This window comes from Chiloscyllium plagiosum, unplaced genomic scaffold (assembly GCF_037043375.1).
Source record: "Chiloscyllium plagiosum isolate Xiang-an unplaced genomic scaffold, Cpla_swu_hap1 HiC_scaffold_33, whole genome shotgun sequence".
Classification (NCBI taxonomy): domain Eukaryota; kingdom Metazoa; phylum Chordata; class Chondrichthyes; order Orectolobiformes; family Hemiscylliidae; genus Chiloscyllium; species Chiloscyllium plagiosum.
Genome location: NW_028270171.1, coordinates 30,785,563 through 30,798,220, shown reverse-complemented (window position 1 = coordinate 30,798,220; position 12,658 = coordinate 30,785,563). Strand labels below are relative to the sequence as shown.

Genomic DNA, 12,658 nt, shown 5'->3' with positions numbered 1-12,658 from the left:
AACTTGTTGGTTGAATAATCCTAGCTCAATCCTCGCTTGGTTCTACAATGATTGATCCCATTCCCTTTAACATCATCTGGCTGTGGTTAGCTAGACAGGGGTTACTTTTACATCGACGAGCGACGGAAAAACTCAAAGGACACAATCCATTCAGATGGTGAGTGCAATAATAGCCAAATATCTCGTCATCTAATTAGTGACGCGCATGAATGGATGAATGATAGGAGAAAGATTTTAAAAAGACACGAAAGGCAACTTTTTTATACAGAGTGGTTTATGTGTGGAATGAACTTCCCGAGGAAGTTGTGGATGTGGGTACAGTGATGATATTTAAAACACATTTAATAAGTATATGAATAGGAAACATTTGGAGGGATACAAGCCAAGCACAGGCAGGTGGGACTAGTTTGGTTTGGGATTATGGTCAGTATGGACTGGTTGGAGCAAAATGTCTATTTCCACGCTGTATTTTCCTCACATCCCCTATAAACATCCAGCCCTTTCGCCTTGAATTCTCATCCCCCTGTGATTCTTCAACTGAGTGGAACAACTGCTTCATATCCACTCTGCCCATGGCTCTCATAATCTCATACACGTCAATCAGATCACCCCTTTTTCCTTCTCTGCTCCAACAAAAACAATGCAAGTGTGACAATAAGAGGGATGTGCCATTAAGAGGGATTTGTTCTGTCCTGTTTCTCTTGAAGAGGAAACTATGGAAAATACGGTAAATAGCTTTCGGTTTATTTCAAATTAGGTAAAAGAAGCATGAGTGTGTGGAATCAGACTCACACAGACACAGTTTTAGTTGTGCTTTCAGATGAAAAAGTTAGAGCTTTTGGAGTTGAAGCTGTTAGATATAGCTCTGTCTCTCTGCAGCAACAAAGAAGGTTGAGTTCTCTTTCTGTTGCCAGATGTTTGGTGTTTTGGTGTTCCTTTCTTCTGGAGCAAATCTGTTTTGATGAATTTGCCTTTGCCAAGGTTGTGTTTATGAAATGCTGCTATACTGAAACAGTTGATGAGCAGTAGTTAATTATATATTAAATGCTCAGTGGTAGAATTCACGCCTGCCACGCTGGAGACCCAGATTTGATTCCTAGCCAATGCATGACACTCCTTTACTTCCCCTCTTGTGGTGCAGTGGTAGTGACTGCGCCTCTGGGCCAGAGGCGCTTGGGTTCAAGTCCCACCTACTCCAGAGGTGTGTAATAACATCTCTGAACTGGTTGATTAGGATAATAGGTTAAATTAAAAAAGTGTTTTAATAGCGTTAAGTTGTGCCATTTTTTGTTTGCATTTTACTTGTGCTGTGAAAATAAATTGCTTAAAGTCTACTAGTTTATTTAGTTGAATTACAGCTGGAACATAGTGTCTTACACTTGCTGCTAAATAAGATAAAAGTTAGAATCGATGCTATCTCCTTGATACGTTGTGAGGGGATTTGGTCTGTTCCATATCACAAATCCATCTAACCTTTCCTCATAACTTAAATTTTCCATCCAGGGCAGCGTCTTCGTAAATCTCCTCTGCAACCCATCCAGTGCAATTACATCCTTCCTGTCATGTGTGCATTTCTGGTTACCACATCAGTAGTTGTGGTCTCACCAAACTTCTTTACAATTCCATCATGACTTCCTTGCTTTTGTAATCTATGCTTTGAATGAAAAAGGCAAGTGTCCTGTGTGCTCTTTTCACCACCCTACTAAAATGCCTTTCTACCCTCAGAGATCTATGGACAAACACACCAAGGTCCCTTTGTTCCACAGAATTTCATACTGTCATGCCATCAATACTTTCTTGTCAAATTATTCCTTCCAAAGTTTATCACCTCACACTTTCAGGGTTGAATTCAATCTGCAACTTATCTGTCCATCTGACCATCCCATTTATATCATCCTGTAGCCCAAGACACACAATCTCATTGTCAACCACCTGACCAATCTTTATGTCACCTACAAACTTACAGATTCAATACCTAAATAGTGTGGGATAGGAACATGCAGATTAAGGTACTCCCATGTATTTCCTGCCCTTGTCCTTCTAGATGGAAGTGGTTGGGGCATTGGAAGGTGTTGACTGATATTGGTGAATTTCTGCAGTGCATCTTGTAGATAGTACACAGTACTGCTAACAAGCATCAGTGGTAGAGAGAGTGGATGCTTGTGGATTTGGTGTCAATCAAGCAGGCTGTTTTGTCCTGAATGGTGTCAAGTTCCTAGTGTTGTTTTAAACTGCACCCATCCACAAAAGTGCGGTGTATTCCATTACACTTGTGACTTGTGCCTCGTAGATGGTAAACAGGTTTGAAGTTCAGGAGCTGAGTTATTCAACACAGTTTTCCTAGCCTGTGAGCTGCTCTTCTGGTTACAGTATTTATATGGTGAGTCTGACTGGGTTTCTGGTCAATGGTAAACTCCAGGATGATGGTGAGGGATTCAGTGATGGTAACACCATTGAAGGTCAAAGGGCAGTGGTTAGATTTTTTTTGGTGATGGTCACAGCCTAGTGTGATGCTAATATTACTTGCCAGCCCAAAGCTGGATATTGTCCAGGTTTTGATGCAGTTAAACGTGGACTGCTTCAGTATGAGGAATCACAAATGGTGCTGAACATTATCAACAAACATCCCCACTTCTGACTTTATGAAGGTGGGAAGGTCATTTATGAAGCAGCTGAAGGTGGTTGGGCTGATGATACCACTCTAAGGAACTCCTGCAGAGATGACTGACCTCCAACCACCACAACTATCTTCCTTTGTGCTAGGTATGTCTCCAACCAGCAGAGAATTTGTCTCCTGATACCCACTGATTCCAGTCCTGCTAGGGCTCCTTAATGCCAGATTCAGTCGAATGCAGCTTTAATATCAGGGACAGTCATGATCTCCTCAACCCTGGAATTCAATTCTTTTGTCCATGTTTGAGCCAAGTCTCTAATGAGATCAAGAGCTAATGGCCCTCATGAAATCCAAATGGAGCAGGTTAATGCTGAGCAGTGCTGCTTGATAGAACTATCGATGACACTTTTGATCACTTCACTGAAGATTGAGAGTAGACTGGAGTGGTAATTGGCCAGATTGGATTTGTCCTGCATTTTATGTACAGGATATGCCCAGGCAAATTTCCACCTTGTCAAGTAGATGCCAGTGTTGTAAGTGTACAGGAAGAGATTGGCGAGGGGAGTGGCATGTTTTAGAGCACAAATCTTTTGTATTGTTGCTGGAATGTTGCCAGGGCCCCGAGCCTTTGCAGTATCCAATGTTTCCAACTGTTTCTTGATATCACGTGGTGTGAATTGAATTGGGTCAAGACTGGTCTCTGTCATGCTGGCCAGCGCTAGAGGAGGCAGAGATGGATCATCCACTTGGTACTTCTGGCTAAAGGTTGCTATGAATGCTTCAGCCATGTGTTTTGCACTGATTTGCTGGGTACTTCATCATTGAGACTGGGGATGTTTGTGAGCTGTTTCTTCCTGTGAGTTGCTTAATTGTCCACCATCATTACACCGAGTCCTGGATGTAGAAGGACTGCAGAACTTAGATCTGATCCATTGGTTGTGGGATCGCTTAGCTCTGTATATTACTTGCTGCTTAGGCTGGTTGGCATTCAAGACTACTTAACTGGTAGCTTCACAAAGTTCTCCTTTTTATGTAGGGGAGAAAGTGAGGTCTGCAGATGCTGGAGATCAGAGCTGAAAATGTGTTGCTGGAAAAGCGCAGGTCAGGCAGCATCCAGGGAACAGGAGAATCGACGTTTCGGGCATTATGCCCGAAACGTCGATTCTCCTGTTCCCTGGATGCTGCCTGACCTGCTGCGCTTTTCCAGCAACACATTTTCAGCTCTCCTTTTTATGTATCCCTGGTGCTGCTCCTTGCATGTCCTCCTGTGCTTTCCACTGAACCAAGGTCGATCTCCTGGCTTGATGATAATGGTTGAGTGGGAAATATGCTGGGCCATGAGGTTGTATATTGTGCTGGAGTATAATTCTGCTGCTGTTGATGGCCCACAGCACCACATAAATGCTCAAAGTCTGTCCCATTTACACGGTGGTAGACAATGATGGCTGTTCTCAATGTGAAGGTGGTACCCACCCAAAGTATATTATGTGCCCTTGCCACCCGCAGTGCTTCCTCTAAGCTTTGATCAATATGCAGGAATATTGGTTCTTCAGCGGAGGGAGGACTGTACGTGGTAATCAGCAGGAGGTTTCCTTGACCACGTTTAACCTGAAGCCATGAGACTTCATGAGGTCTGGACTCTATGTTGAGTTCTCCTGGAGCAACCCCCTCCTGACTGTATACCACTGTGCTACCTCTGCTGGGATTGTCCAGCTGGTGGGACAGGATATATCTAGGGATGGTGATTATGGTGTCTGGAACATTATCATACTCAGGGAATCACACCTCACAGACAATGTCAGGCTGTACTTGACTAGTCTGTGAGACAGCTCTCCCATTTTGGGCACTAGCCCCAGATGTTAGCCAGGAGGACTTTGCAGGGTCGACAGGGGTGTTTCTGTCATTGTCTTTTCCAGTATCTAAGTCAATGCCAGGTGGTCTTTGAGACTTCACAGCAATTGAAATAACTGAATAACTTGCTAGGCTATTTCAGAGGGCAACTGACAGACTCTCAGCAATGTGGTTGGCTAGAGTCACTAGTAGACTAGAGCAGGTGAGGTTGGTAGATTTCCTTTCCTGAAGTATATTCGTGAACCAGATGGGTTTTTCTGATAATTGACAATGGTTTCACAGTCTTCAGTTGGTTCTTAATTCCAGATATTATTTTAAAATTCAAAATTACACAAACTGCTGGGTCCTCAAAGTTAGCTATGTTTCCGGATAAATAGTCTGGCGGTAATACTAGACCATCTCCTCCTCTTGTTTCGTACTTGTTTGGTCCCTCCACTATTTTGTGCTCTCCAATGTAAATTCTCCTGTCTCTGCCTGCAATGGAACCACATTTCTTCTTGCTATTCTTTTTCATGTGCTGAAAGAAGCTTTGAGTCCACTTTTACATTTCATGTCACCTTGCCTTCCTATTTCCTTCTTCTGTTAGTTTCTTAGTCATCCTTTGCTGGATTCTAAACTGTTCGCAGTGCTCAGGTTTACCATGTTTTCTAAGAAACTTATAAGCCATTTCCACTGATCTAATGCAATTTTCATGCCTTTTTTGAAAGACAAATAGTGTTTTGGCCTTCATTGCAGAAGAATTTGTGTACAGGAGCAAGGAAGTCTTAATGGAGCCTGCTCAGGGCTTTGGTGACGCTATACCCAGAATACTGCATGCAGTTTTGGTCTCCTTACTCAAAAAAAGATATACGTGCCATAGAAGGAGTGCAGTTAAAGTTCACCAGACAGACTCCTGAGATGGCAGTTTTGCTGTATGAGGTCAGATTGGGTTGACTGGCCTTGTATTCACTGGAATTCAGAAGAGGAAGAAATATCACTGAAACATAAAATTCTAACAAGACTGGAAGAAAGAATGCAGGGATGAAGTTTCCCCTAGTCAGGGATCCAGAACAAGGAGACAGTCTCATGGTATGCATTTCTGACTGAGATGAGGAGAGATTTCTTTACTCACAAGGTGTTAAATCAGTGATTCTCTACCATAGAATGCTGTGGAGGCTAAAACACTGAAAATATTAAAGGAAAAATAGATTTTAGAGGCTAAAGTTCTCAAAGGGTATGGAGACAGCAGGGTTATGGCAATGAATTCGAGATCAGTCTGAAAGAAAAAACACAGAAAAAGGCAAGATTCCCTCATACTGTAAACCCCCAGTTTCTCATGAAGCCAAGCTGCACTCTAGTCTGTGATCCCAACAGAGTGGGGATTGTTGCTAGAAAATTATTTTTCTATATCATTAACAGCTACACTGAAATGTTGTGGAATTCCCATCATAATGCCAATTAGTGATATTACTGGCAAAATACATATACCCAACTAATGAATTTTGGCATTGGAATTCCCACAGAAATACATTCCAATGGTGCAAAACTATGTCACATTTTCTTGCTGGATTCAAACTCCTACCACTGACGGACAAGGTCTAAGCAATGTGCACATGCACAACTATTCCCAACACTTATCTAATTAGCAACAGGAACGAATGATCAAGTGCCTTGCAAGGCCTCCAAATGTCCGTAGCAAATTGGGAATTGGTTATTTAGAAGCAGAGAACATCAATGAATATAAAAGCACATAAAAATAAATGTGTCAGTGGTCATACAGTAAGCAGATTGGGTGTGGAGGGAAGATATGCCACTTGTGTGCAGCCTACAGATTTATACCGTATAAAGGCTGCACTTATTTATCAGAAATCATGACAGAAGAAATACAGAATGGAAAAAAAACTAACAAAACAAAGGATACAAGGTATTCTCTGTATCAATGAAGATCACCTTCCCTCCAGAATATCCACTCGGTCCAGGAAGCTGAGCAGTTACTAGAATGAAAAAGACAAATCAATCGCTACTGTTCTGACCAGAGGCAGTTATATTGCTAAACGTTCATTAGCTCATCTCATAACAGTGTTTCCTACCTCAGATTCAACTCAATTGAAAGGACCAATATAAGAACGCAAAATAATTTTGCTGGTCTTTAAAGTCAATAATTTGCAGTGTTTTGTTTGAACTCAATAAAGACACAGATGATCTAATTCCACCCCGACATCGATAATAAAACCTTTTAAAGTACTGGGTTGAAGATTTTAAAACTTTGTTGAGGGAAACTTACTACAGAAAGTGTGAGACAGCTGTGTCTTTCCAGTTCGAAATTCTGCAAATAAAAACAGAAATTAACTACTAAGGAAAGATAAAAGAAAAATCTCCTACATAGTGTCTTCTACATCCTGAAAATCTCAAAGTGTTTTAAAACCAGGACTTTTGAAGTGCTTTCACTATTGTTTCCACTGTTTGCTGTTTCTTCCCTATAGGTATTAGGGCCTCGGAGTCTGTTGCACTCACCGCCAAATGCCTCAGTGATTGCCATGCTTTCAATTCCACCACCCAGTAGTTTGCTGCAAAGCAACAAAGTAAATGTTAATATTTCACTATTTACTTTTCTAAGCTTAATTATAGCAAGTCAAATTATAGAACATACTTTCAGTCATTCAAAAGGGCACTCAATAATTATTTGAATAGAAATGGTGGGGGAAAAGGCAGGAGATTGGCACTCAGTAATAGAAATGGTGCAGGCACAATCTGTTCTGTAACAGTTTTGTGAAATCATGCTAGATATGTCATTCTCAATTTTAAAAAGTGTTTTATGAAATCTAATCTCATGGTCAGCAACACAGTGAAGCACAATGACTACCAGATATAAGAGCAGAATTAGGCCATTTGGCCCACTGAGCCTACTCCATCACTCAAACATAGCTAAAATTTCTCAACCAATTCAGCTGCCTTCTCCCCATTACCCATGATCCCCTTACCTATCTATCTCTGTCTTAAATACACTTGATAACTTCCCCTCCACAGCTCTCTGCAGCAATGAGTTCCACAGATTAACTGCTATCTGGCTGAAGAAATTCCGCCTGATTTCAATTCCAAAGGGGTGTCCCTTCATTCTGAAGTATGTCCTCAGATTCTAGACATCTCCTTCACATCCATTCAAGGCAGGCCTCTCCCAACATCCTTCTAAACTCGATCAAATACAGACCTAGAGTCCTCAACTGCTCCTCATATAACAAGCCCTTCATCCCCAAAACTATTTTCCTCTGGACCCCCTCCAATGCCAGCACCCCCTTCCTTAGATATAGGAGCCAAAACTGCCCACAATATTCCAAATGTGATCTCACCAGAACCTTATACAGTACGGTTCTTGTATTTTTGCCCTCTCAAAATGAATGCTGCCATTGCATTTGCCTTCGTAATTGCAGAGTGAACTTGCATGTCAACCTTAAGGAATCCTAAATGAGTATTTCCAAGTCGCTTTGTTCTTCTGATTTATGAAGCCTTTGCCCATTTAGAAAATAGTCTGTGCCACTATACTTCCTCTTAAAGTGCATAAACCCTCACCCTTTCCACATTGCATTCTATCTGTCACTTCTTTATTCACTCACCCAGCATGTCCAAGTCCTTCTGCAGCCTCCCACTTCCTCAACACCACCTGTCCCTCCTCCTTTCTTTGTGTCACTTGCAAACTGAGCAACAATGCCCTCAGTTTCTTCATGCAGATTGTTAATGAAAAACATGAATAATTGTGGTCCTAACATGGCCCCCTGCGAAACTCCACTAATCATCAGTTGCCATCGTGAAAACCACCCCTTCATCCCTACTCTCCCCCTTTCGCCTGTCAGTCAATCCCTAGCACAATCAGGTCTTATTTAGCAGCCTCCTATGTGGCATCTTGTCAAAGGCCTTCTGGAAATCCAAATAAATCATGTCCACTGGCTCTCCTTTGCTCAAAGAACGTTATAGCACTGGCACAGGCCCTTCGGCCATCCAAGCCTGCGCCGATCCAGATCCTCTATCTAAACCTGTCACCAATTTCCTAAAGATCTGTATCCCTCTGCTCCCTGCCCATTCATGTATCTGTCTAGATACATCTTAAATGACGCATTCGTGCCCGCCTCTACCACATCCTCTGGCAATGCATTCCAGGTACCCACAGCGTAAAGAACTTTCCATGCATATCTCCTCTAAACTTTTCCCTTCGCACCTTGAACTCATGACTCCTAGTAACTGAGTCCCCCACTCTGGGAAAAAGCTGCTTGCTATCTACCCTGTCTATCTCTCATGGATTTGTAGACCTCAATCAGGTTTTCCTCCCCCCACCCTGTGTTTCTAATTAAAATAATCCAAATCTACTCAACCTCTCTTCAAAGTTAGTGCCCTCCATACCAGGCAACATCCTGGTGAATCTCCTCTGCAGCCTCTCCAAAGCATCCACATCCTTTTGGTAATGTGGTGACAAGTACTGTACACAGTATTCCAAATATGACCAAACCAAAATCCTATACAACTGTAACATGGCCTGCCAACTCTTGTACTCAATACCCGGTCCAATGAAGAAAAGCTTGCTGTATACCTTCTTGACAACTCTATTGACCTGTGTTGCCACCTTCAAGGCACAATGGACCTGAACACCCAGATCTCTCTGTACATCAATTTTCTCCAGGGGTTTTCCATTTACCGTAGAGTTTGCTCTAGAATTGGTTCTTCCAAAATGCATCACCTCGCATTTGTCCAGATTGAACTGCATGTGCCATTTCTCTGCCCAACTCTCCAATCTATCTATATTCTGCTTAATTATCTGACAGTCCTCTTCACTATCTGCTACTCTACCACTCTTAGTGTCATCTGCAAACTTGCTAATCAGACCACCTATAGCCTCCTCCAGATCATTTATGTAAATCACAAACATCAGTGATCCCAACACGAATCCCTGTGGAATACCACTGGTCACAGTTCTCCATTTTGAGAAACTCCCTTCCACTACTACTCTCTCTCTCTCCCAACCAGTTCTCTATCCATCTAGTTAGTACACCCTGTACCCCATGCGACTTCACTTTTTCCATCAGGCTACCATGGAGAATCTTATCAAATGTGTTACTGAAGTCCATGTATATGGCATCAACAGCTCTTCCTTCAGCAATCAACTTTGTCATTTCCTCAAAGAATTCTATTAAGTTGGTAAGAGATTACCTTCCCTGCACAAAACCATGCTGCCTATCACTGATAAACCCATTTTCTTCCAAATGTAAATAGATGCTATCCCTCAGTATCTCCTCAAGCTGCTTCCTTACCACTGACGTCAGGCTCACCGATCTATAATTACCTGGATTATCCTTGCTACCCTTCTTAAACAAGGGGACAACAGTAGCAATTCTCCGGTCCTCCAGGACCTCACCCGTGTTCAAGGATGCTGCAAGAATATCTGTTAAGGCCCCAGCTATTTTCTCTCTGGCTTCCCTCAGTAACCTGGGATAGATCCCATCCAGACCTGGGGAGTGTCCACCTTAATGCCTTTTAGAATATCCAACACTTCCTCCCTCCTTATGCCGACTTGACCGAGAGTAATCAAACATCTATCCTTAACCTCAACATCACTACTTGGTAGTGTGGATGAGCAGAGGGATCTTGGTGTCCATGTACACAGATCTCTGAAAGTTGCCACCCAGGAAAATAGTGCGGTGAAGAAGGCATATGGCATACTGGCTTTTATTGGTAGAGGAACTGAGTTCCAGAGCCCTGAGGTCATGTTGCAGTTGTATAAGACTCTGGTGCGGCCGCATCTGGAGTATTGTGTGCAGTTTTGGTCGCCATACTATAGGAAGGATGTGGAGGCACTGGAACGGGTACAGAGGAGGTTTACCAGGATGTTGCCTGGTATGGTAGGAAGATCGTATGAGGAAAGGTTGAGGCACTTGGGGCTGTTTTCATTGGAGAAAAGAAGGTTTAGGGGTGACTTGATAGAGGTGTACAAGAAGATTAGGGGTTTAGATAGGCTTGACCATGAGAACCTTTTTCCATGTATGGAGTCAGCTATTACGAGGGGGCATGGCTTTAAATTAAGGGGTGGTAGGTATAGGACAGATGTTAGGGGTAGATTCTTTACTCAGCGAGTTGAGAGTTCATGGAATGCCCTGCCAGTAGCAGTGGTGGACTCTCCCTCTTTATGGGCATTTAAACGGGCATTGGATAGGCATATGGAGGATAGTGGGCTAGTGTAGGTTAGGTGGGCTTGGATCGGCGCAACATCGAGGGCCAACGGGCCTGTACTGCGCTGTATTTTTCTATGTTTCTATCATCATGTCTCTCTCCTCGGTGAATACCAATGCAAAGTATTCATTAAGAATCTCAGCCATTTTCTCTGACTCCATGCATAACTTCCCTCTTTTGTCCTTAAGTGGGTCAACCCTTTCTCTAGCTACCCTCCTGCTCCTTATATAGGAACAAAAGGGTTTGGGATTTCCTGAACCCTTATTGCTAAAGATATTTCATGACACCTTTTAGCCCTTTTAAAATTCCTCATTTCAAATTGGTCCTACATTCCCAATATTCTTCCAAAGCTTTGTCTGTTTTCAGTCACCTAGACCTTCCTTCCTTCCTTTTTCCTTTTAGCTAGTCTTACAATTTCACCTGTCATCCACAGTTCCCTAATCTTGCCATTTCAATCCTTCATTTTCATAGGGACATGTCTGTCCTGTACTCTAATCAATCTATATTTAAAAGCTTACCACTTATCAAATATGGATTTACCCCAATTTAGCACTCTTCCTTTAGGACCACTCTCGTCTTTGTCCGTGAGTATTCTAAAACTTACGGAATTGTGATCACTATTCCTAAAGTAGTCCCCTACTGAAACTTCATTCCCCAACACCAGGTCCAGTATGAGTTGGACTATTTCCTGAGTTGGACTATTTCCTGAGTTGGAACTATTTACATATTGCTCTATAAACCCCTCCTGGAAGCTCCTTACAAATTCTGCTCCATCTAAACCTCTAACACTAAGTGAATCTCAGTCAATGTTGGGAAAATTAAACTCTCCCATCACCACTACCCTGTTGCCCCTACATCATTCCATAATCTGTTTACATATTTGTACCTCTATCTCACACTTGCTGTTGGGAGGCCTGTAGTACAGCCCCAATGTTGTTACTGCACCCTCCCGATTTTGCGCTCTGCCCATGTTGCCTCACTGCTCGAATCTGCCATAGTGCCCTCCTTCAGCACGCTGTGATATTCTCTCTGACCAGTAATGCAACTCCTCCACCCCTTCGTAACCTCCTCAAAGAATTCTAACTGATTGTCAGGCATGAGTTCCCCTTGACGAAGCTGTGCTGACTTAGCACTATTTCACCACATACTTCTAAATATTCATCCTTAAGAATGGGCTCTAAAACCTTAAGAACAACTGAGATCAGGCTAACTGGTGTATAGTTTCCTTTCTTCTTAAATGGAGTGTGACATCAACCATTTTCCATTCCTCTAGGACTCTCCCCAGTTCCGGTAATTTCTGAACGTTTACCATCAATGTCTATATAATCTCCTGAGCTACATCCTTCAGAATCCTGGAGTGTAGTCCATCTGATCTAGGTGATTTATCAAGCTTTGGATCTTTTGGCTTGCCCAGCTCCTTCTCCTTAGTGATGGCCACTATACTCACCTCTGCCTTCCACACCGCTTGAAGTTCTGGTGTGCTGTCAGTGTCTTCCAAAGTACCTATTCAGTTACTTCATAATTTCTTTGTTCCTCATTACTACTTCACTAGCCTCATTTTTCAGTGGTCTAATGTCCATTCTTGCCTCTCTCTTATCTTTTAGATATCTTGCAATCCTCTTTCATATTATTAGCTAGCATATTTTCAATATTCATCTTCTCCCCCTTTATTGTTTTTTTTAAGTTATCCTCTGCTGGTTCTTAAAGGCTTTGCATTCCTCAGGCTTCCCATTAATCTTCTCCAGATTGTGTGCTTTTTTTTGCTTTTATGCTGTCCCTGACTTCCCTTGATAGCCATGATTGCCCATCCTCCCCTTAGTATAGCTCTTCTTCCTTGGGATGCATTTCTGCTGTGTTTCTTGAATTACTCCCAGAAACTTCTGCCATTGCTACTCCACTATCTTCCCTGCTAGGCTCATCTTCCAATAAACTCTTCCTCATGCCCTTTGTAGTTACCTTTACTCAAATGCAATATTATTACATCAAGTCTACACTGACCCT

The 12,658-nt window shown here is 42.5% G+C and overlaps 1 protein-coding gene across 1 annotated transcript in view; it reads right to left on the bottom strand.

The window, feature by feature from the left end:
- Positions 1 to 12,658, bottom strand: part of dmc1 (DNA meiotic recombinase 1) — a 216,943-nt gene that overhangs the window by 101,086 nt on the left and 103,199 nt on the right. The window contains exons 6-8 of the mRNA XM_087978126.1: positions 6,959 to 7,011; positions 6,729 to 6,770; positions 6,366 to 6,438 (exon numbers count right to left, since the gene is read on the bottom strand). Coding sequence (XP_087834252.1) covers positions 6,366 to 6,438; positions 6,729 to 6,770; positions 6,959 to 7,011 — 168 coding nt within the window. The remainder of the gene's footprint in view (positions 1 to 6,365; positions 6,439 to 6,728; positions 6,771 to 6,958; positions 7,012 to 12,658) is intronic.